General features: G+C 40.6%; 1 protein-coding gene across 9 annotated transcripts in view; it reads left to right on the top strand.

Annotated features, from left to right (window-relative positions):
- MYO6 (myosin VI) overlaps window positions 1-27,708 on the top strand; it is a 136,503-nt gene that overhangs the window by 73,329 nt on the left and 35,466 nt on the right. For 7 of the 9 annotated variants that reach the window (XM_020785828.3, XM_020785827.3, XM_020785826.3 and 4 more), the window contains exons 13-25: window positions 5,461-5,618; window positions 6,943-7,034; window positions 7,903-7,975; window positions 8,191-8,318; window positions 11,217-11,312; window positions 13,865-14,038; window positions 17,938-17,976; window positions 19,016-19,109; window positions 22,857-22,987; window positions 23,304-23,381; window positions 24,523-24,652; window positions 25,704-25,794; window positions 26,710-26,860. In XM_020785828.3, coding sequence (XP_020641487.3) covers window positions 5,461-5,618; window positions 6,943-7,034; window positions 7,903-7,975; window positions 8,191-8,318; window positions 11,217-11,312; window positions 13,865-14,038; window positions 17,938-17,976; window positions 19,016-19,109; window positions 22,857-22,987; window positions 23,304-23,381; window positions 24,523-24,652; window positions 25,704-25,794; window positions 26,710-26,860 — 1,435 coding nt within the window. Of the gene's footprint in view, window positions 1-5,460; window positions 5,619-6,942; window positions 7,035-7,902; window positions 7,976-8,190; window positions 8,319-11,216; window positions 11,313-13,864; window positions 14,039-15,578; window positions 16,377-17,937; window positions 17,977-19,015; window positions 19,110-22,856; window positions 22,988-23,303; window positions 23,382-24,522; window positions 24,653-25,703; window positions 25,795-26,709; window positions 26,861-27,708 lie in introns of those variants that run through there. The other 2 variants (XM_072999475.2, XM_078385630.1) reach the window with 1 other exon arrangement.

Genomic DNA, 27,708 nt, shown 5'->3' with positions numbered 1-27,708 from the left:
GAAAAATCTGCAGTAGCTGAACATGCCCTAAAACATGCTGGACATGAAATTCTATTTCAAAATACTGAAATACTGGACAACGCCAGCAATCACTATGTCAGACTGCAGAGGGAAGCCATTGAAATCCACAAGCACCAGCAGAACTTCAACAAAAAAAGAGGAAAGTTTGAAACTCAACAAAACTTGGCTCCCAGCTCTCAAAAATACAGTGTGCAAAAGGTCAACGAACTCTACCCAGCCACGGGGATCACTACACACAAAAGACCAGCTAATGACACCCATCAATCACAGTGACAGATAATCTCTGCTCCTTATCACAACAATACACCCACAACAAGACACACTAATCACCCATCTTCAGAAAAGGACAAAAGCCTATCTCACAGCCATAAATACTCCACTCCCAAGCAAACTACACCAGAGCACAGAGTGCTGTCCTCTGAAGATGCCGGCCACAGAGATTGGCAAAATGTTAGGAAGAACAACCTTCAGAACACAGCCAAAGAGCCTGAAAACCCCACAACAACCATTAGATCCCAGCGGTGAAAGCCTTCGTGAATACGTTATTGAGTTGTTTTCTGCCCAATGCTTTTTCTAATTTGGGCTTCAATTTAAGAAATTTAAGGGAAACTGACTGGCACAATTATTCCATGTTGCAGGTTTGTGGCTAACATTATGGCTGTAAAAGTACCATAAAACAGCAGCCCTGCAATGTTGTTTTTTGCTTGGATACTTCATTACATGTTGAGAGTGGGAGGCTCCCGAGCAACTTTTATCATGCTGTCTGCATTATCTCCACACTCTGAAACTGACAGATACCTAAATGGAAAACTCTGATAAAGGCTTCAATATGGCCATTAGTTTGATGTTTATTGATAAAGTGTCACAGCACAGATCAGATCACACTAGGTGATTCAGTAGTTTAATGATTTGTTACTTCCTGCAACAGTAAACAATATTCCTATGAAATGTAATTAAATATTCCCTCTCCAAAACATTCCATTTTCTTCCCAACAAGACAGCTGGCATTTGTTTTAACGCATGTCTGGGAGCCTCATAATACCGGTAGATCTGCTCAGCATGTATTGGAGGATTTCAAGTGTGGGAGTTAGTTTATCCCAGGACTAATCATCTTACATGACAATGGTTGTCAATGTTTGACCTTCCAGATGTTTTGAACTTCTACCAGGAAATAAATGGTTTGGTTTGGGCTATGATTGGGAGAAGATGGGAGTCGAGCTCATGGATTTCATAACTCTCACTCTCTCTTTTCTCCCATCATTCAGGCACTGAGCACAGGGGAGTGAATTAAGGTGAAGGGTACAAATAGTACAGGACTCCTTAAGTTTCAAGCATACTTAGCAGATAAGTTAGAGAGCAAAATCCCACTAAGTTGGGTCTGATCTTAAACCATGGTCAGAGGTCTTTGGTCTTCTACTGCAAACATGCACTCTACTGCAATGTGCCAGACAACCTGGGTGGGTTTTTTTGGGGTGGGTGGGTAAGGGTGTCTGATGGTGTTTTAACCATGTAGATATGTACATATCATTAACAGAGATCAGTTTGCATTCAGTTCCAAAGACCTCCTGCTGCATTATATCCTTTCTAGAGTAGTTTTCTTGCTGCTCATTCCTTAGCTGCAGATACAAACAGATCATTTTTTCTTGTTACCTTGAACATTCAGTTAATCAATGTTATTTTATTAGTTGTTTTTTTTTGTCTTGAAATTACAGTATGCATAGTGTCTTATGTAAATGATTGGCAGTTGGCATGAACTGTGAGGATTATTGTGCTAAGCTCTTAAACGTATCAGAAGGGGAATGTAAAGGAACCTTCTCTCTATTTATAAGATAAGATTCCTGTCAGTGCCTATTACCGTAAGATGAATCAAGAGATTGTACATTAAAGCTAATTACACTCTAATGTAACATAGCCACCATTATTCCTAATAAATTGAGCTTTAACTTCCTTGATGGATCACTTTCGGTAGCAGGGGATTCCAGTTAATAATGTTGCTGTTTTACAATACCTTGGCTTTAAATAACATTTTAACACATTACATCTATGCTTGCAAAAGAGAGAAACAGCTGTTTAGCCATAAGGATAATGTAATGCAAGGCAGCAGCACTGCAGGTTTTCTACAGTTCCTCTCAGTGGTGACCTAGAGAAGAAGACATGTAGGGCATGGCTGCAACGGTTAATCCTTTTCTCGGACAGTGTCAGAATATCAGTTCAAATGGGATTGTGCTTTTCAGCAGGTAGGGCTTAAGTTGACTTGAAACAGTTCAGATTCCTTGCATAGCTCTCAGCTCCTGTGGCCGTGCCCTCATTGTCTGATTCCGTTGAAAGTTAAGGCCTTGCTTCTTCAGGCGAAGAGGAAGAGAAATAAATAGTGATGGTGGGGGGATTGTTACTCTGCACCACAAATGATAATTGTCATCGCTGAGCTGTTTTCTGTGTATGGTTATTTGTGTCTGCTGTTTTCAACATATGCCTGCCTGCCTGTACTAAAGTTTATTTTTTTAATTTTTTGTTGTTGAAATAGGGAGTCTGCTTATTCCAAAAAGCACACTCCTGTTTGACTGTGCTCAGAAGGCATATATCTGTGCTCTCTTGCATGTGTTTGGCTGGCTACTGCAGTGAGAGGGCACACACACAACATAGATTGCAAAGACCCCGCCAAAATATTCAGTAGTTTCTGGAGTTTAGATAGAAGCAGTTTCCCTTATTTCTTTCCAGCCTTGATGGGCTGTAATTTTAGAGACATTCCTCACCACACCTATTGCATCTTCTTCTCCCTGTCAACAGTCATACCAAAATCCAACAAAGCTACTTCAGAGTGATGGAAACTGAATAGGCATTGCCTTAGCTTTCTCTCTTCCAGTAGTTACAAAGGTAGTGTTGCTTAGAGAGAAAACCAATTGGTAAACGGCTGCCAAAAAGACTACCTTCTGTGGGAAGGCAGTAGGACCCTCTGTGTAGCATCTGATGTAGAAAATATTAGCTGGAGGACTTTTGACTCAGCCCTAAATGAAACCGTGCTGGAACACCCTTCTCTCCTTTGAGTCATTCTCCTCTCTTGCTCCAAGTTCTCCATAAAGGTTTAATGCTTTTGCTTTGTCTCATATGCTCTTCCACTAGCCTATGATTCCATCTGCCCTAAATGTTTAGAAGTCCCTAATCTCTTTTTCTATATCCACAATCCTCGTTTTGCCTATTTTATATAGATTACCATTTTTCTAAGGTAAGTGTTGTGTCCTTTCTGTCCTTCTAGTGGCACCTTATGCATTATTGATTCTGGATAATTGCTAATGATACTTGCATGAATGCATATATATGGATTGTGAAGGTTGAGGGTGTTTTTAATAGACCTGCTTAATCTTGTATGATTTCTTCTATTAAAATGGAGGTGAACAGTAAAGACAAGGAAAAAAACTGCAAGTGCTGAAGTGAAATCTGCTTAACATGTTGACAGAAAGGAGAAGATATGGAAATCAGAGCTTGGAAAAAAATATATCTTTTAAAAGATTGTAATTCTCAGAGTCCCACAGGAAGCATATACTACAGCTCCCAGAATCTCATAGTCATTTGAAACGCTGGCTGGGGACTTTGAGAGCTGCAATCCCAAACAAGTAACGTTTATAACTGCCATTGGAAGTAACTAGCACATGAGTGTTTGTTCTTCCTCCTCGTCGTCGTTTAGTCGTGTCCGACTCTTCGTGACCCCATGGACCAGAGCACACCAGGCCCTCCTATCTTCCACTGCCTCCCGGAGGTCTGTCAATTTCATGTTGGTTGCTTCGCAGACACTGTCCAGCTATCTCATCCTCGGTCATCCCCTTCTCCTCTTGCCCTCACACTTTCCTAACATCAAGGTCTTTTCCAAGGAGTCTTCTCTTCTCATGAGATGGCCAAAGTATTGGAGTTCTTCCTAGTATTCCACAAATGTAGATATATGAGGTCATTATTTGTATGTGCATCTCACAGAATTATAGGGAATTTGGGAAGAGAATTGATAATCTTTCATGATTCAATTCATGTAAAGCAGTTCTTACTGTACTTGGTAGCGTGTGGAGCTAGTGCTCCACTGATAGGTGGGCTGGGCTCACAAAAGGGCTGTTTTGTATGGACTGGGGACCTTGTATGGGTGGTTTTATGGGTGGCTGCCTTCATTCTCATAATAGTGGTGGAAGCATTTCTCAATACACTCAGGGGTTCCCATCGTATCCCCTTTTGGTTTCCTAGGTTGCTGAGCCTGTCCCACGTGATACTTTAGCCCTTTCTAGTATTACTTGAATCTAGTATCACTTGAATATTTTTCCCATCTTGAGCTATATTACAGTACTACTGTGTTTTTTAAATTCTTTTATATTGTTTTTATTTTATCTATTGTTGTTAGCCGCGCAGAGTAGACTTCAGTCTAGATGGGTGGGGTATAAATTTAATAAATAAAATAAATATTACATTATGAAAGTAGGTGGGATTGTAATCATCATGGAGATACAGGGATGCACGTAAACCCGGCACCAGTTTCCCTGATGTCAGTCAAGAGGTTTGAAGAGGTAGTTGTAAGTGCATCCAGCTGAATGGATTTACAGTGGTGCCTCGCTTAACGAGCACACCGTTTAATGACAAATCTGCATAGCGACCCGTTTTTTGCAATTGTATTGCAATGTTTTAGGTGGCTAAACATCGCATTGCGATGATCGGTAAGTGTTTCGCTTACCAATTATTGCATTGCGATGTTTTTTAAACAGCTGATCGGCTGTTCCAAAATGGCCACCGCCTCCACAAAATGGCCGCACTCAGCGTTTTCACACCCTGCCCTCGCTTACCGGGCAGCGAAAATGGTGACTGGATGGAGGATTCCCCGCATAGCGGTGAGTTTTCGCCCCATAGGAACGCATTAAACAGAGTTTAATGCGTTCCTATGGGTTCCCCCCTGCATAGCGACGAATCCGGATAGCGACGTTAATCCTGGAACGGAGTAACGACGCTATGTGGGGCACCACTGTACTAGGTGTTTTGCAGTTGATAAAGTCTGTTGGTCATGTTCAGTTGAACCTGCTTTAGACCTCTGCTCTAATCTTGTAAAGGTTTGCTATTTGGGTAGAATGTTGTAGAGTGGGACTGAACGCAGGAGTTCCCCCCCCCTCCATCCTCACCTTAGTTAAAGCCCCGCCTACTTTCAGGCTCCTCTTCTTGTGGTATCCTCTTTGTGCCACATCTTGCGACCTTTGAGAGGGCCCTCCAAGGTCTTGTGTAATTCAGCCCAGCTTTCTATGCCAAATGTATTGCTGGTACCCATTCATGATTTGATTTGTTTATTTTCTTATGGATTGGTTGTCTGTACAGTTATTGTTTTTGAACTGTTTTATTTCCAGTTGGCTTGACAAGATGTGCCTTAAAAGATGAAAAATCATAATCACAGTGGTTAATGGCAATTTTCTTGTCTCACAGAGTACCACTGAAAGTAGAGCAGGCAAACAATGCACGTGACGCCTTGGCAAAAACGGTCTACAGCCACCTCTTTGATCATGTGGTAAACCGGGTAAATCAGTGTTTCCCATTTGAGACTTCATCTTTTTTTATTGGAGTTCTGGATATTGCTGGTTTTGGTAAGTGTTCTGTATTTTAAGTATTCAATATCTTTTCTTTTTCTTTCTACTCCTATCTTCCTCTTCTGCAAACATTCAACTTGGGGTGTGGTGTCCTTGCGTTTCCCAAACCATGTGCTAATTAGCCCCATACTTGCTTTGCTTTGTTTTAGTTCCTGCATAGTTTGGTCTCTTTTCCATTTAACTGTGCCCCAGTGCCATTGATTTCATGCTTGTGGGAGAGCTGTCTTTCCAGGAAAAGTCAGAGTAACAGAGTCGCATGGTGGCTGCCAATGATCAGAAATGGGAAAATTAACTTTTCTGAGCTACATCTCTTAAAGAGTTCGACAGGGAGCATGGCCGCTCCTGAGAGCTGTTCTTCAAGCATAACATTTTGCATTTTTTGTACTTGAAATTGCCCATGTCTCATCACAACCTCTTGAACTTGCTAGAACACTTTTTTAATTATTCCGTTGTACACCAGAATTGACTGGCTGGATAGCTCAGTGATTTAGGTATCTGGCTGTAAAGCTAGAGGCTGGCGGTTTGATTCCACACTGTGCTTCCTCGAAGTAAAGCCAGCCTGTGTGGCCTAGGGCGAGCTGCACAGTCCCAGGAGATCCCCAGAAGAAGGGAATTGCAAGCTACTGTGTGTGGACTCCAACTCCCATAAGCGAAAGCCAGAATGGTTGTTAGACAGGAATGGTGAGAACTATAGTTTCAGTATCTCAAGAGCCACAGGGGTCTAATATCTGACCTAAACAGACCCAACAGTTTTGTGGCTGAGTTAGTATTTGAACAACAACTTCCTGTTTTTAAACCTTTGTGCTGCACTGGCTTCTGTATGTTTGTTGCCTTGAGTTTGAGCTGTGGGTTAGGTTTAGAGCAATGATTCCCAGCCTTGGGTCCTCAGATGATCTTGGACTAAAACTCCAAGAAGACTTCACCACTAGCTGTGCTGAGAGTTGTAGTCCTAGAACATCTGGAGACCCAAGGTTGGAAACCACTGGTCTAGAGAAATAATGGAGGAAAGCTATTGTCGTTAAGCCTTTGACTGTGATTTTTCGTGGTAATAGTAAGGAGAAATGAGATTGACAGATGATGCTGCACCTACATTTAGCATCCAAAATGTGAAATGCCAGGAGTAATCACAAATGTGTATTTCTAAGCAGAACAATTGGAGCAGTCTAACTTTGCTCTTCAGAATTATGATGGTTATATCTTGGATCTAAGGCTGGGAGCTCTGTGCCATAAGGTAGCATAAGGGTATATGCTATTTTATGCTACGTGTCTTCTGCAAGCTGACCTTTTCTACTCAAAAGCTGTTCATCTTTTTGTTCCACAGAATATTTTGAACACAACAGCTTTGAACAGTTTTGCATTAACTATTGTAATGAGAAACTGCAGCAGTTCTTTAATGAACGGATTCTCAAAGAGGTATGTAATGTAGAGTATACTGTGCAATCAATTGGTTCAGCAATATACTGCAAAAATTTCCATATATTTTACTGCAGTAGTAACAGCTTCAATGATTTTTTTTTCCCTCGTTGCCCATCTAATCTAAGTCCTGATGGGTCTATAAGCGATTCTTGGAGTTACTTCCATGAATCTCATAGAATTTTGGTCACCCCTTTAAAAGTTACCGTTTTGTTCATATGCAATGCTTTGAAAGCCCTCCGATGAACTCACGTGGAAGAGTTATGTCAGAATCAACCTCTTTATTTTCTCATCTACTTTCTCCAGCCCATATGAAATTTGAATGCTTTAAGGTTCTATAGACTTTGAAAATAGTGAAGGAAACCTTTTGAAATGGTGGGAATTATTTTTCATTTCATCTTGTACTCCTAGCACATGTAAATAAAAGGAAATATATGATTGTACTAGTTAAGACTACAATGATGGAAGGTCAGAGTTAATAGTAATCACTAGGAACCAAACCAAGGCATGTTTGTGAGAGAAACCTAATGAATTATATGCTGGAAAAGAATAAAGCAGATGAGCAGTGAGGCTGAACTGGGCACCAGAAAATTATACAACTGGAATGTTTAGAAACTGAAACAACAGAATTTCATACCTGTTTTGTTTCGCATAGGCCAAATAGGTTAAAACTGTAGGTGGCACATCACAATAGACTCTTTTGTCCCAGGCTGAAAATAAATGACAGCCGTGCCAGAAGCAACAATGATGCTGGTGCAGTTGTGTCACAGTGTGGGCATGTACCCTTGGCATCTGTATAAGGGACATAAGAAAATAGGCATTTCAGCAAGATCTTGCCAATATAACAATGTTATTGTTTCTATTTCAGGAACAAGAACTTTACCAGAAAGAAGGTTTAGGTGTCAATGAAGTACATTATGTAGATAATCAAGATTGCATAGGTAAGAATGTTGAATACTGGGATACTGTTTTTGTTCTTAAGTTTTATTTGTTGCAGGTTGTCTTAGAAGTGAATAGCGATGCATCATTTTGTTTTCTCCCTATCCTTAGTCTGAAGCTTCTGTGGGACTGCTTAAGCAGATGTATCTTTGGGATTTGTATGAGTTTTGTCGTTGCATATCTTACATCAACTTTCTGTTTTCCATCTCACCAACAGATTTAATTGAAGGAAAATTAATAGGTGTTCTTGATATCTTGGACGAAGAAAATCGTCTTCCCCAGCCAAGTGACCAGCACTTTACATCAACAGTCCACCAAAAACACAAAGACCACTTCAGGCTCTCAGTAAGTTTAATTTTGGTATTGACACTAGTTGGGGCCAACTAGAAACTGTTAAAAATAAAAATAAAAAACAGGTGCATGATATTGGGTTGTATCCTTTTTCTGTTAGTATTTGGGGTTGCTCTCATTTGGAGCAAAGTTGGACCCATTTGCCTGTGACTAGAGTGGAGCTGCTAGAGATGGGAGCTTCATGCTTTATACAAAGCATGAAGCACAGCACTGCATGTGGTGCTGAGTCCCATCTTTCTCCGCCCAGGCTGCCTGATCCACTTACCGGGCTCTGCATGCTGGTGGGATCCTTCTTTGGTAGTGTCACTCCAATCCAGGCAGGAGCCCAGCCAGCGAGCCTTTCCCCTCTTCTCCAGATAGCCAACCACTCATCGGCTGTGCAGGGAGACTCCCTGCCCCTTCTCCTCGCCAGAGTGGTTGGCTGTCTGAGGAGGCGGGGAAAGACTGGCTGGGCTCCTGCCTGGATTGGAGTGACACTGCCAGAGAAGGACCCCACCAGCATGCAGCGCCCAGTAAGTGGACCACAAGGCCTGCAGGGAGGGAGATGGAACTCAGTATCATCTGTGGTGCTGTGCTTCATACAAAACATGGGACTCCCATCTCTAGTAGCTGCATATCCTGGATGTGTGAGTTTTGGTTCTGCATGCTGTAAGTGGGCAGTGAGAGTTTCATTAGTTTGACAGAATATACAGACAAAGAAACAGCCTCATCATGTTGCACCCAATGATTGGCCCTTCAATTAGGCAGATTAAAGTGGCTGCCTCAAGCAGCAAATGCTCACAGATAGCACTGACAGCTTTTCTTCTGGATCGCCTTGTTTGGAATACGATTCTGTATGCCACAGAAGCTGCTCCTGTGATTCAGGTGCAGTGGAGCCCGCTACCCCAATACTATGGCTGAAGTTAATGTTGGACTGCCCATCCAGTCAGCTTCTGTGCTCAAACCAGTCCTTCAGCTCAGGTTGATGCTGCACTCTATAGGCCCTGTTTGGATGAATGCTGGAGATTCACCACTACACTTCAAAAATGAGCAAAATCTTTTGAAAAGAATGCTGTTTGAGAAAACGGAGGGACTTTGGGGATGCAAATCCCACTATCTAGATCGTTTAGCCCTACTGTATTTTGTGCACCACAATGTCTCGGCTCTGCTAAAATTCAGTGGTGATTTGGTGGCAGACATAACTAGAAACAGACACTTTTAAACTTGTTGCTGTCAGGATTTAAATATTGCAATATTTAAAGTGAAAAAGTCCTCCTTTGTCCCACAGTGCCAGCAGCAATGTGTAAACCCTGGAGGATAGGGGAGGGCAATGCAGCCCCCCCACACCCACAATATTGCTTAATCCTGGCTTAGGATCTTGACTGTGTTAAGCTACAGATCAGCATATGGATTACGGAACCTGTATGATAACCACAGTAATATTATGGCAGTAATCATGGCAGTTTTTAATCTCCGTATGGCCTCAGTCATTTACTCCTAATTACTGTGACAAGAGTACTGTGCGGTAACCAAGCAGAAAGGAGCATTCTGTGCTTGCGGTTCCAGGACAATGATAATTTAATGTTCATGGTGTTGACGCAATTAAATACTGTCTTTCCTGATGTTTGAATGATCCGTTTTGTTTTGTTTTTTAAGTGAAGCAAATCCATTTCTGCTTCCATCTGTGCAGGCTGGCACTCCTTGGATGTGCTTGGGTTGCTTCCTGCGGCGTGAGCGCGCAGGAGCGTCAGCTACAGCTACAACCCAGCCACCATTATTTGTGCCTCCCTCACCTTCAGCGCCAACACACAAGTGTCTAATGTGTTCGCGAAGGCTTTCACGGCTGTTTACAGATTTATAGATAGTGTGAAATGTGGCTTCTGGCCTGTGGACTAGAACGGGCTGCAACGAACATACAACAGCAGTGCTGAAATGGTTGCCCTGGCTCTAAGTTTGTTTCCTGGTGCAATTCCAACAGCTGTTTTTGACCACTTAGGCCCTAAACTGCTTGGCTCCTAGGCTGTGGGATCTAAAGGCTTGCCTTGTACTATGAATGTCCACTGGAGTCTCTTTCAAGACACTCTTTTTTGAGTATCTTCATCTCTTAAAACAGAGTGGGTGATATAGTTGCCAAGGCTTTGGGCACTTCCCATGGGGAAAGTGGATTCTTCTCCCCTGCTGGTAGCGTTCCAGATGTAGGTTAAGATAGTGTTCTTTTCAAAAGTTGGTTGGTTGGTTATTTATTTATTTAAATTTATGTACTATCCCATTAGTGCTGAAGCACTATTTTGGCTGATTTACAAACTGTTAAAGCCAAGCTCAGTAAACACTAAAATATAGCACAAATAACAGTAGCATAGAATAAACTTAAAAACCAGTGGCACCAAAATCAATTTAAGACCCTTTCTGCTGCCATTTTGGACTGGTTTTTTTTTGTTGTTGCTGCTGCTGCTGCTGCTGCTTCTGGATTTTTGGTTTCACAAGTGCTCTTTTCTGCATCCTTAACTGTAGCCCCCATTTAATATGAAAGGAGTTTGGGCACAGAAGTGATGAGTGTATGTATTTAATGAGTGAAATAGTATTTAATTTATTTATTTTATTTATTTATTTGATTTATATCCCACCCATCTGGTCTGGTCAACCACTGATTTAAGATGAAACAATGATAATTATAACATAGATAACCACTGAACTCTTTTGAAATACTGTAGGGAATTGTATGCAGCTCAGTATACTACAGATTCCAGTATACTGCAGGATAAGGCTATGATAGTCAGAATTGTATCTGAAAGGCAGATAATCTGCTGGTGTGTTAACTGCATGTTAAGATGTGGGATGTATATGAGGGACCTGTCGTGTGATCCATTTCTGTTGCAGTTGTGTATAGCTTTTGATGTTCCTTTTACATTTCAGATACCCAGGAAGTCCAAACTGGCTGTTCATAGAAATATCCGAGATGATGAGGGCTTTATTATCAGGCATTTTGCAGGTGCAGTGTGCTATGAAACGGTAAATGTTATTTCAGATGCACTTCATTTCCTATATTGATTTTTTCAACAGTTTGCTAACGAACTTAAATGATTGACAGTTGAGAAGGTGGCTGAGCAGCTAGAGCTGCAACTAGGAGTGAAGGTCCTAGAATTAAATGTATTTAAATATCTCTGTGAACCTAATGGTGCATTTATTTCATTTCACTAATTGTTTTGTCACCTTTTGTTTTATTGTATATTATTCTGCCTTTACAACTGATTTTGAGTCCGTAGGATAGCCAACAGTAGCCTGAACGTGTTATATAAAATCACTTTTCATTATTAACCACAAAGGCAACAAACTATCCCCCAGGAAATCAATTAAAATATTAAAGTGCCACTTAGTATGCCGCAGAGCACATCAAACAACAACAAAGCTTGACAGTCTTGTTGAAAGAGAAGGCTTGCCTTGCCTTTGGAAAGCCAGGGGTGGGGGGAAACTAGCAATGCGGAGCATAATAAACAGTGTATACAGTAATACCCTGGAAAAGGCCAGCGTTTCAGCTTGTGCTCATCTGTATGACATAGGTGTTAAAGAAAGGACAACTGTCCCTTAAGTTAACAACATTGTTGTGAGAAGCAACCAATAATTTCTGATTATTGAGGAAATGATTCACCCAGTCAAGCCTACTAAGATTTTGTTCTTAGTTGATTAACTAAATGAGCCAATGGAAAAAACGTGACTGGCTTGGCCTAGCCAATAAGTCTGGGATTATCTATGCATCTGTCTCCTATTAAAACTGTTCATTTATTTATTCATCTTTTGCTTTTCTTCCCATGAGAGTCCTCAAAGTTACGGGTCAACCAAAAAAGGATTAAAACATTCAATTAAAACAGATACTTTAAAAACCAAGGTTAGAAATCAGTACTCTTAAAAAAAAAAAAATCTTAACAACAAAAAAATCAGCTTTAAAATAACTTATAGACACAAACAGTCACATTAAGCAATGGAGGAAGTCTGACTTGCTTTGGGAAGGGAGTCCATAGTTTTGCTGCTACAGATAAAGCTCTGCCTTGTGTATTCAATGACTTGGCTTCACAGGTTGGTGGGACACATACGTGGCCTCCAGTTGGAGACGTTGTAATATTGGTTAGGCACGCAGAAGAGTAGACAGTCTTCGATAATTATCAGACTACCAAGAGAAGGGAAATCCTCACTACTTTTTAGGTAGTGATATTTTTATCTAGTGATTTTGTGATGACAATGTGGACTCAGTTCATGAACTTTTACTTTTATTGAATTTATACCCCGCCCCTCACCCAGTTCATCAAAAAAAAGTTTAAATCTTACTTTCAAGCCCAGCTTCTCATTAGTTCTCCATAACATCCTGTTTTTCTTCATTATCCACAACTGTTTTTCAGTTGTTGACTGAGAAAGAGAAATGGAGTTCAAATGCATAAGCTCTCTGCTCTTCTGTAAAATATTTCCTTTTGTGGTACTGCTGTCAAAGAGCAAGAAAACTTCCCCTTTCTTTCTGATTCCCCAGAATTAGATGTTTGCCTGGGAAGCTATCAAACCCTTGTCTTCTGGCTGATGAGAGATAGGAGAACCCTCATGGAATTAGTTCAGAGGTGGTTTATGGGTGGCTTGAGAACATGAAAATGAAGATTCCCAACTCTATGGGCTACTCTGTGTAGTTCATCTTCCCTGCCTTCTTTCTGTTGTATTGAGCAATATCTTAAAGATTCATTGACCATTGGATTTTGTCATGCACGACATAGCACAGTGATATTCAGCCAATGATACGTGCCCTATAGGATTTCAGGAAACAAGTGTATAGACTGAAAAAAAAGAAATTCAATATTATTAGGGTTTTTTCTATTTGTAATATATTATGTCTATTGTTTAGTAAGATCACATGGCACACATGAATGTATGTGTTAACTTTCCTTTTTCTTTACTACTGAGTCCTTGTGTGTATATGGTTTTGCTCTGCACTTTCTGAAGAGTTTTCCCCACCAAACTGCAACTCCTACCATACCAAAACAAAACACTTGTGTCCCACAGTAGTGGTGCTGACTTAAGTTCTGGAAAAATGATGCCCAGTCCAAATGTCAGTATTTCTGATTTCAAATAAAATTATTGGAGGGAAGGAAGTTTGAAAGGGAGCAAGAGAATTTTTATGTTTACTGAAAGAGGGCTTGTGTTATGAAAGACTGAGAAATGTTGGCATAGCATGACAAAAAAATTCAGCACAAATTAGATTATGAAAGTAAGATATTAACCCATGTTCCAATTAATGCAAAGTTTGTATGTGTAAGGACTGACATGTACAGTTATCCTGTGTGGTATCTCTGCATGTAAATAACTGCAGCTAGATGAGTTAACAGATTCTGTTAGAAAGTTTCACATTTGAGGTAGAAGAGAAGTTTGCTTACCAAGGACCTATTCACCAATGCAGTAGTTACTTGTTCAATACCTAACCAGATACCTAACTCATTGAACTATCCAGCCAGCTTACTTGATCAAGGAATGTAGCTAAACGTGTGTGAGCAATCCCTCTAAGTTAACCAGTTCATTATTTTCCCCAGACCCAGTTTGTGGAAAAAAACAATGACGCTCTGCATATGTCTCTGGAGTCCCTTATATGTGAATCCAAAGATAAATTTATCCGACAGCTCTTTGAATCCAGTTCTAACAACAACAAAGACCATAAACAAAAAGCAGGAAAACTCAGCTTCATCAGCGTGGGAAACAAGTTCAAGGTAGGAGTGTGGAAAATCTGGTAGCTTGTCCATGCATATTTCCAGTGGTTACATACAAAATGGAATTGGAAGAGTAGGAAAAATAGCAGAGTGAGTTCCCCTTCTTTTCTTCTTCTTGATCAATCATACTAGCATATTTACTGAAAACTGGTGCCTGGTAACTCAGTGGTGATTTATTTTTTAGTAGGTAGACTCGAAATGGTAGCATTCAGAAGTTTTGTGGTGGGATTGATGCAGATCCTGTATACTGAATTTGGCAAAAGGGAAGGGAGGCGTATCTTCAATGCCCTACCATTTCCTGGTGTTCGGTCAATATACCCTGAAGGAAAATGGGGATTGGAGCGCTGTTCTTCTTGGGCATTCCTTCTGTCTCCGATCCTCTTTTTCCCATCTGTGTCCCAGCTTCAGATGAGTCTGTGAGATCTCTAGATAACTCTGCCTCATGTATTTCTTTCGCACGACCCCTCTCCCTTCTGCAATCCCTTGGTCTTCTTGAAAGGCTGCCCTTTTCTAATCTACCTCTGTAATACTTTCTTGGCAGGCTTTTTTTTTTTTTTTTGGTCACATGCTTACATTCAGTGCACACTTTCACCACTGTCTTTGTTCTGTGGCCTGTTCTACAGCTGCGTCTGTCAGAGTTCCAACCAAGAGCTCACCACACCTGAATGTATTGCATCTTGCATTTGGAGCGAGTAATTGTTGAATGCTGATCTGTATTAAGAGGGCCGTGGTGGCGCTGTGGGTTAAACCGCAGAAGCCTCTGTGCTGCAAGGTCAGAAGACTAGCAGCCGTAAGATAGAATCTACGCGATGGAGTGAGCTCCTGTCGCTTGTCCTAGCTCCTACCAACCTAACAGTTCGAAAGCATGCAAATGCGAGGAGATAAATAGGTACCATCACAGTGGGAAGGTAACGGCGCTCTGTGTCTAGTCGTGCTGGTCACGTGACCACAGAAACTGTCTATGGACAAACACTGGCTCTATGGCTTGGAAATGGGGATGAGCACCGCCCCGTAGAGTTGGACACAACTGGGTTAAATGTCAAGCTGAACTTTTACCTTTACCTTAATCTGTACTAGCTAACACCAAATGCATTAATTACAGGTGCTGAAACCACTTTAACAAAAATCAAAGGCAAGCTAAGGATGTTTTCACCTCAGAAAGGCTTTACTTTTCTGATTTACAATTAGAATTTGTGTTTTTCAAGGAAGGCTTTCAGTTGACTCATTGTGAATGTTCCGCTTAGACATAAAGTAGTACCTCTGAATGTAAAGTATTATAATTTGTTCAAACCTATTACATATATTAATGGCTTTGCACAAATAAAACTTTGGGTGAATGGTTTTACTTATTGGCTTGGACCAAAGAAAACTTTCCAAGAGTTTTTGGCATTTCCTTTTTCTCCTTTCAACGAAATGTAGTATCTGATGCTTTTCCTAATTAATTCCTTTTGTTCTGAGCTGTAAAATCTGACCACTATACCTTCTGTTCTTCATATGTTAAGCCTTCTCTGTTTTTCTGCTTCCTTTCCCCATTCATCAGTTTTTTATTTTAGTTGGCTTTTACCAGCTCAGGATGTGGCTGGAGGGAGCTATAGGGAAGTTGAGAGGAAAAACAGGCAGAGGCAAAACGGAGGGCTGCAGGTAAATGTATCCCCTTTGTGGACTCATTCTTTATCAAACTGCTATAATTGTCAGTCAGAATTCCAATATCGTCTCTGTGTAATGTTGGGATGGTATCTCTGTGGCACAGCAGGGTGTCCATTTCTCTGCTGATCTCTTTATCAGTTCCTGTGTTAATTACCTGTATCATGAATATGTCTACACAGAGGATTTGGGGAAGCCTGTAGCTCAGTTGCAGAGCACTTGTTCCCAGGTTGAGTCCCCAGCTTCAACATGCAGAGCTGCAAAAATTCCTCCCTGAAACTATGTAGAATTTCTGCTGGGCAGCAGAGACTAGGTGTGCTAGATTCACCAGTGGTTTGATCTGGTATAAAGCAGCTTTCTCAGTGTTCAAATGGGAAAAATAGTTCCAAAGAGGAGGTCTTATTCTCAAGCAGAAAAAGTATGTAGGTGCCTTCAGGAGAACACAGTGGTGAAGATTACTAGTTTCTTTCTTTCTTTCTTTCTTTCTTTCTTTCTTTCTTTCTTTCTTTCTTTCTTTCTTTCTTTCTTTCTTTCTTTCTTTCTTTCTTTCTTTCTTTCTTCAGACGAGTTAATATTTTACAAAATAGTATAGAAGGAAAACAAAAAGCTCTTCCCAAAGAGCTTCTAATGTAGGCTTTGGCAGATGATGAAAGGGAGGAAGTTGGGGCTTGTGGTAAATTCTTAATTACAAAAGTTCCCATCCTTCTGAAGATGGAGATAGGTCTGATTGTTTAATCTAGACAAATAGTTTGCCATATGACAAAACAGCTCTTGGGCAGTAAGTTGACTGTTGCGCTTTGTAGGGTAGGATAATGAATGTTTGAATTTTTAAATATTCCTGCATCTAAGCAAGAAAAATCCCTTGTTTTTAGCTTTTAAATATTGTCTTTTAATTATTGTAAGCTACCTTTGAGCCTTTTAAGGAGAAAGGGGGGGGTAAAAATATTTTAAATAAAAAAAATAAAGTTCCTTGCAACTAAAAACGACCCTAAATATATTTATGGTGTTTTCCCTTTCTGTCATTGGTCAGGCTGTGCATGCATTTTTTTTCGAACAACAAACAAGCATGGAAAAAAAGCTAGTTCAAAAATACCCTCCCCATTTATAAAATCGAGAATTGGCAATGGAGGCTCCCAAATCTGTTTTCATTGGATGTTTGACAGAATGCATAAGTTTTAACTGCCTGAAGTAAAGCAGAAGCATGCTTAAAGCACTCTCTGGCAGTTTACAATTTAATGTAATTAAATTGTATAAGTTGCATATTGCCTCCCCCCTCCCCAAGTGAGCTGGGTGCTCAATTTATTGACCTCAGGAGGGTGGAAGGCTGAGTGAACCTTGAACTGGTTCAGGAGAAATACAGACACACACAGAGAGAGATGGAAGATGTGCAGCAGGCACCACAATGGCAATATGTATACCTGCTCTCACAGTCCACATCTTACTTGCAAGGAGAACTCCTCAGGACTTTAGTTGGATGTTATTTTAATTACTGAGAGGACTTACTTGGGAAACAACACTCCATAAAATATTGCTTCCTTTCTCTGTTTATTAGTGGAAAGGGTTCTGTCTTCATATTCTAGTCTGTTTTGTTCTGGCAGCTTTCACTGGCCATGATTGCTAGTGATAATGGGAATTGTGGCCCCACACATCTGGAGGGTGCCTTATTATGTGTATGATGCACTAGCTGTTTTGGTGCAAGTCTTCTCTTTGCCCCCTTTCATCCCTTCACAGCTTGATCACATGATGAACTCTCTGCCTGTGTCCAAAGTGGGCTTTAGCTTCCATATCTTCCTGAATTCTTCCCTGATATCCTCTTTGTTTGTTAAAGTTGTATCCTGCTTTTTCTCCTAAGAACGTATAGGACCAAAAATGGACCTCTTTATTTTTTTGTCCTCACAGCAATCCTGTGAGTTACGTTAGACCGAGAGAGGGTGACTATTCTAAGGTTGTCTACAGAACTTCCTAGTTGAGTGAGGGTTTTAACCAGTCTGGGACCAGCACTCTAATGACTGCATCACCAAATGATCTACTTCTTTTGTCTTGGGAAGACAAGTGTTGTTCAGCCCAGGGAAATCATCTGCTACTATTGAGGCTGTTGACACCCTCGGTGCGTGTTTGCCTTTGGAACTTCACTTAAACAACTCTTTCTGTGTGCAGAGATCTTGTACTGACTGTTGCATGCAACTACTGATGTGTCCTGCTGTGTGCTTAATTTTGAGTTCTCCTTATTGATGCAGATGTTTTTGCTTTTACAGACCCAGCTAAACCTACTGCTGGAAAAGCTTCGTAGTACTGTAAGTAAATATTCATGCAGATTCAGTGCTTTCTGCTTTCCGTTCCCATTTATTTGTCTTTCAGTACAGAAAACAGATGTGCAGCAGTTCATCACAAAGTTAATAATAAATGTAAAGCTGGATTTCCTAATAAGTTGGTCTTTGCTGCAACATGAATGTTCTGTGATCCCTCTCAACTGTTCTAGCTGCTAATGGCCTAGCATACACTTCCTTAAAAATGTGATAGCCTCTTCGTGAATTAATGGTACTAGCATCTTCAGCTTGGCAATGGTGTATGTAGCATTCACAATGGCCAAGTATTCATTTAAGGATTTATTTATTTTTACATAGTCCTTTTGGAAACAGTTGCCTGGCCAGTTCATTCATGAGACTGAACAGGATGTGTTCTATTGAATCTGTGCAGGCCTTGGAACAGATGGTTTAGCGTGATTTGAGGTCTCTTTCAGTCAGCAGCCAGAAGTGTTTCAATTCAAGCAGCCACTCCAATACAGTATATCTGGAATGGAACATATGACAATGCCTATTACTCTTCTAATAATGCTGAACAAATGAAGTAAAAAAAAAACAAATGCTATATTTAAGCATGCCCATGTTTCTCTTGCTTAATATGCATTTCAGAATCAGATGAAATCTTGGGAAATGGGAAAATAATATTCCAGAGGAGTAATCAATGTTCTGCAGACTTTTGGATAGTATTTTGACATTCATCTCCTTCTCCTCCTCCTTCTCCTTCCTCCTCTTCTTCTTCCTCTTTCTTGTCCTCCTCTCCTTCTTCTCTTTCCTCCTCCTCGTCCTTGCAGCGGAGAAACTATTCAAATGCACTATCATGATAAAATAGCAGGTGCATGTATTGTTTCTAAATGCTGGCATTTCAGTGACCTAAATGACAAGCTGTGGCTTTAATGGACAGCTTGGCCCTCCAGACCAGCTGCCAGAATTCACATGGAGATGAAGCCTGAATCACCTGTATCCCTTATTTAGCTCTTAAGTGATTCCCAAATATTTTTATGGCGATAATAACCTGCTGTCTTTCCATTAGGGGTCTAGTTTTATTCGCTGTATCAAGCCTAATTTAAAGATGACAAGTCACCATTTTGAAGGCGCCCAGATCCTCTCTCAACTCCAGTGTTCAGGTAATGGGATGCTGTTAGCTCAGTGTCTGAGTGACAGTGTTGGAACGGGCATGAAAGGTTTCACACCCCGGTGAAGCAGCAGTCCCTTAGGCACAAGTTTGTTAATTGGGAGCATCTGATTGTTTTTAATTTTGTCCATGTTCTGTCAAAGCCGTGGGATTACTGTGCATAACAGTAAGCAGCAGACAGGACTGATTCTTCATTAACAGAATTTTAGGCAGTAGACTTCAGCTACTGAACCCTTGTTTTCCACGAAGCTGTTAAATATGAAAAGAAAGGAAAACTTTGGCATCCTGTGTACTTCAGAAAATTATGTGTGCAGTGAAAAGGAACTTTAAATTGAAAAATTCTGAACATAAGAACATGAATACATCATTTGATTAGGAACAAAGCATTGCATTGGCACCCCCTGAGGTTCTTTGAAGTCTCCTTTTTTTTATTGCTTTCTCCATTATTGGAAATACTGGACTTAGCTTTAATTATTTCACCGTGGGTACCCTATTATGTAGCTCCCATGGACAAGCATCAGCATGGCATCTCTTTGTGAAGTACTAGGGACGGTGCTACCATGAAAGGTTTCTGGCTGTGCAGTTTTATTCCGCTAAAAGTGAAAGGTATCACAATGGTGTCTTCTTGTGGCTCTGAGTCGGGTAAGGGTAAGGATATAAGCACAGCCTGTAAGGTCTTTACTGATGGAGCTGATATTTCATGGATCCAGCGAAGGGAAAAAAATGAACAAGATGAGAACAGCCATTGTTCATAGACAGAGAGGGGAGATCCTACATTCTGGTAAAGTCTTGCCTCCATCAACTTTCTTTAAAAAGTAATAATTGTGGTTTGTTTTGGCTCTCCACCTACCTCTGAAAATCTGTGTTGAAAGAGCAGACCAGAAGCCCCTTATTTTGATGTAAGGATGGAATACTAAACCAGAGGTGTAGAGAAGCAGAGGGCACGTCTCATGAGGCAGAAAAAGGCAGAGGTGCAGTCTGACTGACTATGATTCATGGGAATTGCACACCAAGTATTCCTTATACCAGTGGTTCTTAACATGGGCGATAATGCCCCCCAGGGGGCGATTTCATTTTTCAGGGGGGCGGTAGAACGAAAAGGGGCGGTGTGGGGGCACTGGACCAGAAGGGGGGGCGGTAGGGGGGCGCTGGAGCAAGCCAAACCTATTAAGATGGCTGCAGCCTTTTTACAGTATGCATGAATACATATTTTCCTCAACTTTTAATTCAGTTTCAGAGTTTTTGTCTTGAAATTTTTAGTTCCTGCATTGTGGTTTGTTTTTATGCCCTTTTAATATTTCTTTTTGCATCTTAAAATTTGCTTGCAACTACAGTAAATCATTAAATGTTACTTTTGGGGGGCATTTCATTTTCTTGTAATTGAATTTTGTTTTCAGGGGTCATTGGATTTAAGTGTCTTAAACAAACAAACAAACAAACAAATAAATAAAGATACAGTATCACCGCGGGGAGGGGGCGATGATAACTTCCTCAATGGCTCAAGGGGGCGTTTCTTTCAAAAAGGTTAAGAACCACTGCCTTATACTATTCTAATGCCCAGTCCCTAATATAGTCTTTCAAACCAATCACTGCCGAGTTCACTGGAATATAAGGCCTTGGTTGATTCATCCTCATGGTAAAAGGAGAAGAAACGACAACATTCTTTTCCTCAGAAATGAGGATAGCAATATGTTCCCTGGGACTTTTAATAAGAGGTCCAGCATAGGTGAGAAGAATATTTGTGCCATTCCTACTGCACATTAAGTCACACAGTTGGTGTGCAATAAGAGATACCTACACCAATCTCTTAATTTACAGAACTCCACTTCTAAAACCTCTGTTGTTGGTGCTATTCTGGCAGGTGTAAATGTTGGGACTTGGGACATTCCTGCTTTATGTAAGAGGTGGAAGAAGTAGGTGGGTTGTGGGCATCTTTCTTAACAGCAGTCTAATTCTTCTTTGTGTTATGTGTGTGTGAGTGTATATACACATATGTACGTATGCTTTATTCCTTACAGGGAAAGGAAACTAGAAGCATTTAATGAAAATTGCAGAGATGAAAACTGGGCTCAGGGAGGAGAGGTATTTTTCTCACTCCCAGCTGGAGCTGAGGCATATCACAGATCTACCTCATCCCTTCTTCTCCCAGTGGTGTAGCTATTTTGTGGTTAAAATTGCTTTGCCCATCTCTGGATGCATGGGCAAAGTGTTCTTAGCAGCCTCTCCTACAGTGCTAGGTGACTTTTGAGTAACAGTGAGGAGAATGTGTTGTAAAAAAAAAGGCTGCAACATGACAGCTAATCATGACAGAGGTGAATCTCAGAAATTTGAAGTGCAGAACTAATTCAGTTTATTTTAATGTGTTCTGAAATAAGCCTTATTTCTAGTTTTTATTAGCTGCCACTTTGGATTTTCCTTTAATTTCTTGGTAAATTTAGCATGCCAGAGGGCCCTGAGGCTTTAAGCATCTGGTTCGTCTTGGCAAACGTCCCTAATGCTGTTCATGTCAAGTCACATTTAAAGTTTAATTTAGCAGATCAGTCACAAATGCTTAACAACTCTGCTTTAATTAGGGTTCTATTGACACCAGTTTTGGCTGGTAATCTGAAGGCTGATTGCTTTTGGCAGTGTGGTGAGAGAGGCAGGCAGGAAGTAATGAAACTCCTTTTCTGACTTACTCATGAGTCATGGTTTTGTTTTATGGGCCCCTGTTCTTATCTTCTAGTTAAGAAATAAGCTTATGATACTTTTAAAAAGCCCCACCCCTTAGCAGTAAAAGAATGCTAAAAATAGAGCATACTGTGTTAATATGGCCTTTTAAGCAGTGAAAAATGAAAATAGCACAAGTATTTCATATTTACTAGTTTCTCAGATTTGAAAAACTGCCTCAATTATGTCTTTTGAATACTAACATGGTTTCCTTTCTAATAACAAATAACTTATAATGTACAGTTTGGCTCCGAATGACAATTTTCATACAGTTATACATTGTCACATTTGTTGGATATTCTGCCCTTTGTTGTGTTGTTGGTCATGGGAGTGTTGACACTCTGGCTTTGGAATAAAATGATATGTCTCTTTGTTCTGGTGGAAAGGCCCTGGAGAAGCCATGCTCAAGCACAGTGGATTCAAGGGCCATTTTTTGCCCCTGGACCCACTACAGGCCAGGCAAGCTTTGAAAAGTGAAACTGGAAGTAACTGGATGCCCACTTTGTGTTTTTTTGATGTTTTTTAAAAAATGCTACATATACAGAAAATAGTACAGTCTCCTTTTTGTAGAACAAGGAAACAGAAAGGACACTGTCTTGTTTTAAAGGTTAATCACTGCTCCTAGGAGTGGCAGTTCCCTCCTTTCTACCAAATATTCTGGGGAAGAATGGGGGTACTTGAGTAGGGACCTAATGTCTCCCATGGACTGGTCTAGTGGCTAGAGCTGAACAGCAACTCTTCAGTGTAATCTGATTATGTTGTGAATCTGTACAAAAACAGGGCCATTAATAGTGTCATGGTTAGTTAGTATGACAAATTAGGTCAAGGTGGGGAGGCCTAGCCATCACGCTCTGTGAGGGCTCTTCAGGCAATTGCTGTGTATCCAAATGAAGCTGCAGGATTTGTAAGAATATGTGTGTTTTCTTTCATCTAGGATTGAAAGGAACACTTCTCCAAAGCACTGAGAAGGTGACAGTTGTCTCTTCCACCAAAATAGGGGTGACTTATTTTCCCATATCTCTTACTCTAGGTATGGTTTCCGTTTTGGATTTGATGCAGGGTGGCTTCCCATCCCGAGCTTCATTCCATGAGCTGTACAACATGTACAAAAAGTATATGCCTCCAAAGCTGACCCGGTTGGATCCTAGACTCTTCTGCAAGGTATTGAAGTCTACAAAGGTTTCATATGCTCCTTTTTGTATGTTATGGGATTCCCAGTGTGGTGTAGTGGACTAGGACTCTGGAGAACAGGGTTCGAATGCCCGCTCAGCCATGGACACTCACTGGGGGGAGTGGAACTTGTAAAACAACTCCTTAAATATCTCACTTACCTTGAAAGCCCTATTAGGGTTGCTACAAGTCAGTTCCCACTTGATGGCACAGAGTACTTTGTTATATAGCAAAATGAATTACTATTAATATCTTTGTTTTTCCCACAAATGTATTTTTCCACCAAAATATTTTTCTTTTCTCTTAGGCACTCTTCAAAGCTCTTGGGCTAAATGAAAATGATTATAAATTTGGATTAACCAAGGTGTTCTTTAGACCTGGCAAGGTAAGTGTCACTATTACCCAAGAAGAGCTAACGGCCGTCAACTAAAATGCTGAATTTTCTTCTTTCCATTCTTTTTGCAAACTAACCGATAACTAAGACAGTGCTGCTTTTTGCAGTTGTGTTATAAGAAAGCTCAGTTTAATCTCTTCTCTTTTGCTGATGCAGATGTGCTTATTGGAAGGGCCTCAACATATTTTAAGTATCTCTTGATTTAAAATATTTCAGTCACAACTCTCTCCATGCTTAGGGTAGCTTATGGAGGAATAAAGGCATATCTCTCCGTCACAAAAAAAAAGGTAGAAAATTGGGGCAGTGCTGAAATCCCCCACCATAATTTATATAGCCACCTATGGCAAAAATATTTATAAATAAATGGGACTTTCTTCTTTCCCTGAAAGCTAGGTGAGAGGTTTAAGGTCAAACAAATTGTTACAGGGAATGGGATGGTCTGCAGTTAATCTGTTTTCCCTTTCGAACATTCACCTACTTTTCTCTCACTGTGGGATTGTGCTGCAGAAGTTAATACCAGGAAGATTCCATTTTAACCTTTCCATTGTTGTTTAGTCGTTAAGTTGTATCCGACTCTTCGTGACCCCATCGACCAGAGCATGCCAGGCCCTTCCCATAGCCAATGGCAAATCAAAGCAGTGTTTGAAAGCAAGACCTAAGAGAGAGATACTTGTGCAAGGAAAATTATGTCCTAGGACAAACAGACATCTTTCATCACTTGAGGGAGCGCCTCTTCCAAAATGTGCTAAACATACTGCCTAGTTTGACCCTGCATTTTTCTTATGGAGCTTACCAAGACTTTGAGCGTAGAATCCCTGGTTTACTGCTCTAGTGGTATACCCTCCACCTAGCATAGAACTGGAGCAGAGATTCCTGCTGTACCATCAGATTGGGAGGAGGTTATATACTTCATACAGGAAATGCATATAACCTGGCTCTAGACTGGCTTTAAAAATCAAACCCAGCACCTTGAATATTGCTCAGAAGCTTACTGTCAGCCTGTGTGGCCACCACACAATGTTGTCAGGGTGACAACATTCTGTTTCTGGCAGAGCTGTGCAGCCCCCAAAGTTCCAAGGGAGGTTGTCTTCTGAATGTCCTTCCCTTGTGTGATACTGATTTCCATTTTCAGTTTGCAGAGTTTGATCAGATCATGAAATCAGATCCAGATCATCTGGCTGAATTGGTTAAACGAGTCAACCATTGGCTAATTTGCAGTCGTTGGAAGAAGGTTCAGTGGTGTTCGCTGTCGGTTATTAAATGTATGTATCTGGGAATCTTCTTTCTTTCTCTCTCTCTCTCTCTCTCTCTCTGTGTGTGTGTATGTGTAGGAGAATCTCTTGAGAAAAAGTACTGAAAGGTGTCTATATTTACCCAATAAAGAGGAGAGGTATGTGTCACCCTCCAGAAGATGTTGAGCTGCAGCTCCCATTGCCCCTTCCTGGGAAGAGCTGATGAGAATCATTCATTCATTCATTCATTCATTCATTCATTCATTCATTCATTCATTCATTCATTCATTCATTCATTCATTCATTCATTCATTCATTCATTCATTCATTCGACTTATATGCCGCCCATCTAGACAATGTTTACTCTGGGCGACTCACAACAAACAGAATAAAACAATAGTAAAATTACAACATTATGAAGGCCGCTTGTGAGAGAGTTGTTGCAACTCCTGGATCTTAATTGCAAATAGGGGAAGCCATCCATTGGTACAGGGATAGGCAACAAGCCTGGGTTGGAGGGTTAGGCTGGCTCTAGGAAAATCATTGGAACCATGCCACTGCTGCATTTCCTACAGCTAGCAAAATAACTGTAATTTTATCATTGCCACCAGATTTTCCTCTGCCTCAAATGTACAGCAACTGTAACTTGTGTCTGTGGTGGAGAAGAGACTAGACTGTTCTGTAGTTATTTTTCTTGTTAAATAACAGGAAGGAAAGATGTGAGAGGGAGCTTTTGTGATTGCTTTGATGTTGGTGAGACCCACAAATTTGACTCTAATTTACAATGTAATTGTACTTGATGTCGGTGAGACCCACAGATTTGACTCTGTTGATATTGGTGAGACCCACAAATTTGACTCTAATTTACAAAGTAACTTACAGTGTAAATTAGAGGTGTGGGGGCCAAATGTTTCCAATATATGCATTAGTACGTATATATTAAAAGTGTTTGGTGAGTTGTACGTAAAATAATCCTTTGTCATCTGCTCTTCCTATTCCATTTTTAATGCATATTATGAATTTAGACATGTGCAACTGTTCATTTCTGAGGGGACCTACATTTCTTTCTTCTGTTCCACAGTGAAAAACAAGATAAAATACAGAGCCACTGCCTGCATTAAAATACAAAAGACGATTCGTATGTGGCTGTGCAGGAGAAAACATAAACCACGGTAGGGAGAAGAGGAGAACTATAAATGCTTGCAACCCCATCCTAAATTTGTCCATCCATAAATCTGTACTCTTGATGCTGGTAAAGTCTGCATATTGTGTCCAGGCCCTTAAGACACTTAAAACCGGGTGTATCTTCCAGCATGTCCATGTTCCTTCCACTTATCCTAAAGCAAGGGTGGAGAATGTGTGGCCTTGTTGATGCCGTTGGACTGTAACTGGTATCATCCCAAGGCTGATGCAAATTGCATTCTTTCAGAATTCCTTCAAAAAAGGAGAAACTCGAATTCTGCTCCTTTTGCACCTTGTTTACCTTTTGCTGATTCTTAGTATTCTCTGGGCTGGCTTGAGTGATATTTTCATTGAAGTCCAGTCCATTTCATTGAACAGACTGAGGGTGCCCCTGTTCTTCTCGTCTGGTTAGTTTGATAGCTCGGCCAATGGCATGCCCACATTGTACATGTAAACAGCTGCGTGATGTGCTGTTATCACAAAGATTAGGAAGCAGGGAAAGACAAGCACATCCACTCTGTGGTACAGATTAACTCTAAAGTATTTCTCTTAAAAGATCTATTACACACAGAAACCTGTGTACCTGCAGTGATCTGAAGCAGGAAGAGCAACTATTCCTGAACATGTTTTTTTTCCTAGTACATTAGATTAGAAGAGCCTTGAGGGAGCTTTTAAAGCTGCTTGCTCATTTCTTGCTCTACATCCTTTCCATCGCAAGTCCCTGTTTGTTGGGGAAACTAAAACATGGTAATTTTGCTCTGCCTTTTAGCATGCTATACTTTCTACGTCAGGATCCGGTGGGTTTGCAGGTGGTTAAGAGGGCACAGGATAAGATTTCAATCCATATTGACTGTCTCTTGAATGCAGAAAACTGTCTGAAACTGAAAGAAATATTCCTTTCACAGCATAGATGGCCTTATCAAGGTTCGCACACTGAAGAAGAGGCTAGACAAATTCAATGAAGTAGTGAGTGCTCTGAAAGAGGGAAAACCAGAAATGAGCAATCAAGTCAAGGAACTTGAATTGTCTATTGATGCTTTGATGGTCAAGATCAAGGTAAGATGCCATTCCCTTTATCAAGAGGAAAAACAAGCCGTAATCCTGTTGGTATAAATTGGCATGCAAAGTGTAGCTAGTAGATAAGGTCATGGGACTCATTGCTCAGTTGAATGCATTATCAGGCACATGACAGTGACATGTCCTGTCCACTTATCAGTGACTCAGAATTATCCACAGCAATCACACAGAGTATGTGAACACCAGGAAGAATCTGGCTATTATGTTCTATGAACCCTTTATGTTAGGATCTTGAACAGATTTTATATCTATCTATCTATCTATCTATCTATCTATCTATCTATCTATCTATCTATCTATCTATCTATCTATCTATCTATCTATCTATCTATCTATCTATCTATCTATCTATCTATCTATCTATCTATCTATCTATCTATCTATCTATCTATCTATCTATCTATCTATCTATCTATCTATCTATCTATCTCACCCATCTAGACCAAAGGTCTACTCTATTTAAATCACTTCAGTTCACACTGTTGAAACCAAGTTGAAAATAAGCCAGCTTATTTGTGTTCCTTATTAAAACAGTTAAAATAGAATAAACAGTTCTAATTTAGTGTTGTTGAAAAAAATGAATGTTATGTCCTATGGAAAAGGGACGTGGTGGTGCTGCAGGTTAAACCGCAGAAGCCTCTGTGCTGCAAGGTCAGAAGACCAGCAGTCGTAAGATTGAATCCATGCGGCGAAGTGAGCTCCCATTGCTTGTCCCAGCTCCTGTCAACCTAGCAGTTTGAAAGCATGTAAAAATGCTAGTAGATAAATAGGCACCACCTTGGTGGAAAGGTAACGGCGTTCCGTGTCTAGTCGCGCTGCCATGTGAC

The sequence above is a fragment of the Pogona vitticeps genome, chromosome 1 (genome assembly GCF_051106095.1).
Source record: "Pogona vitticeps strain Pit_001003342236 chromosome 1, PviZW2.1, whole genome shotgun sequence".
Classification (NCBI taxonomy): Eukaryota; Metazoa; Chordata; class Lepidosauria; order Squamata; family Agamidae; genus Pogona; species Pogona vitticeps.
Note: the sequence above shows the minus strand (reverse complement) of the source record. Positions and strands in the feature narration are given on the sequence as shown.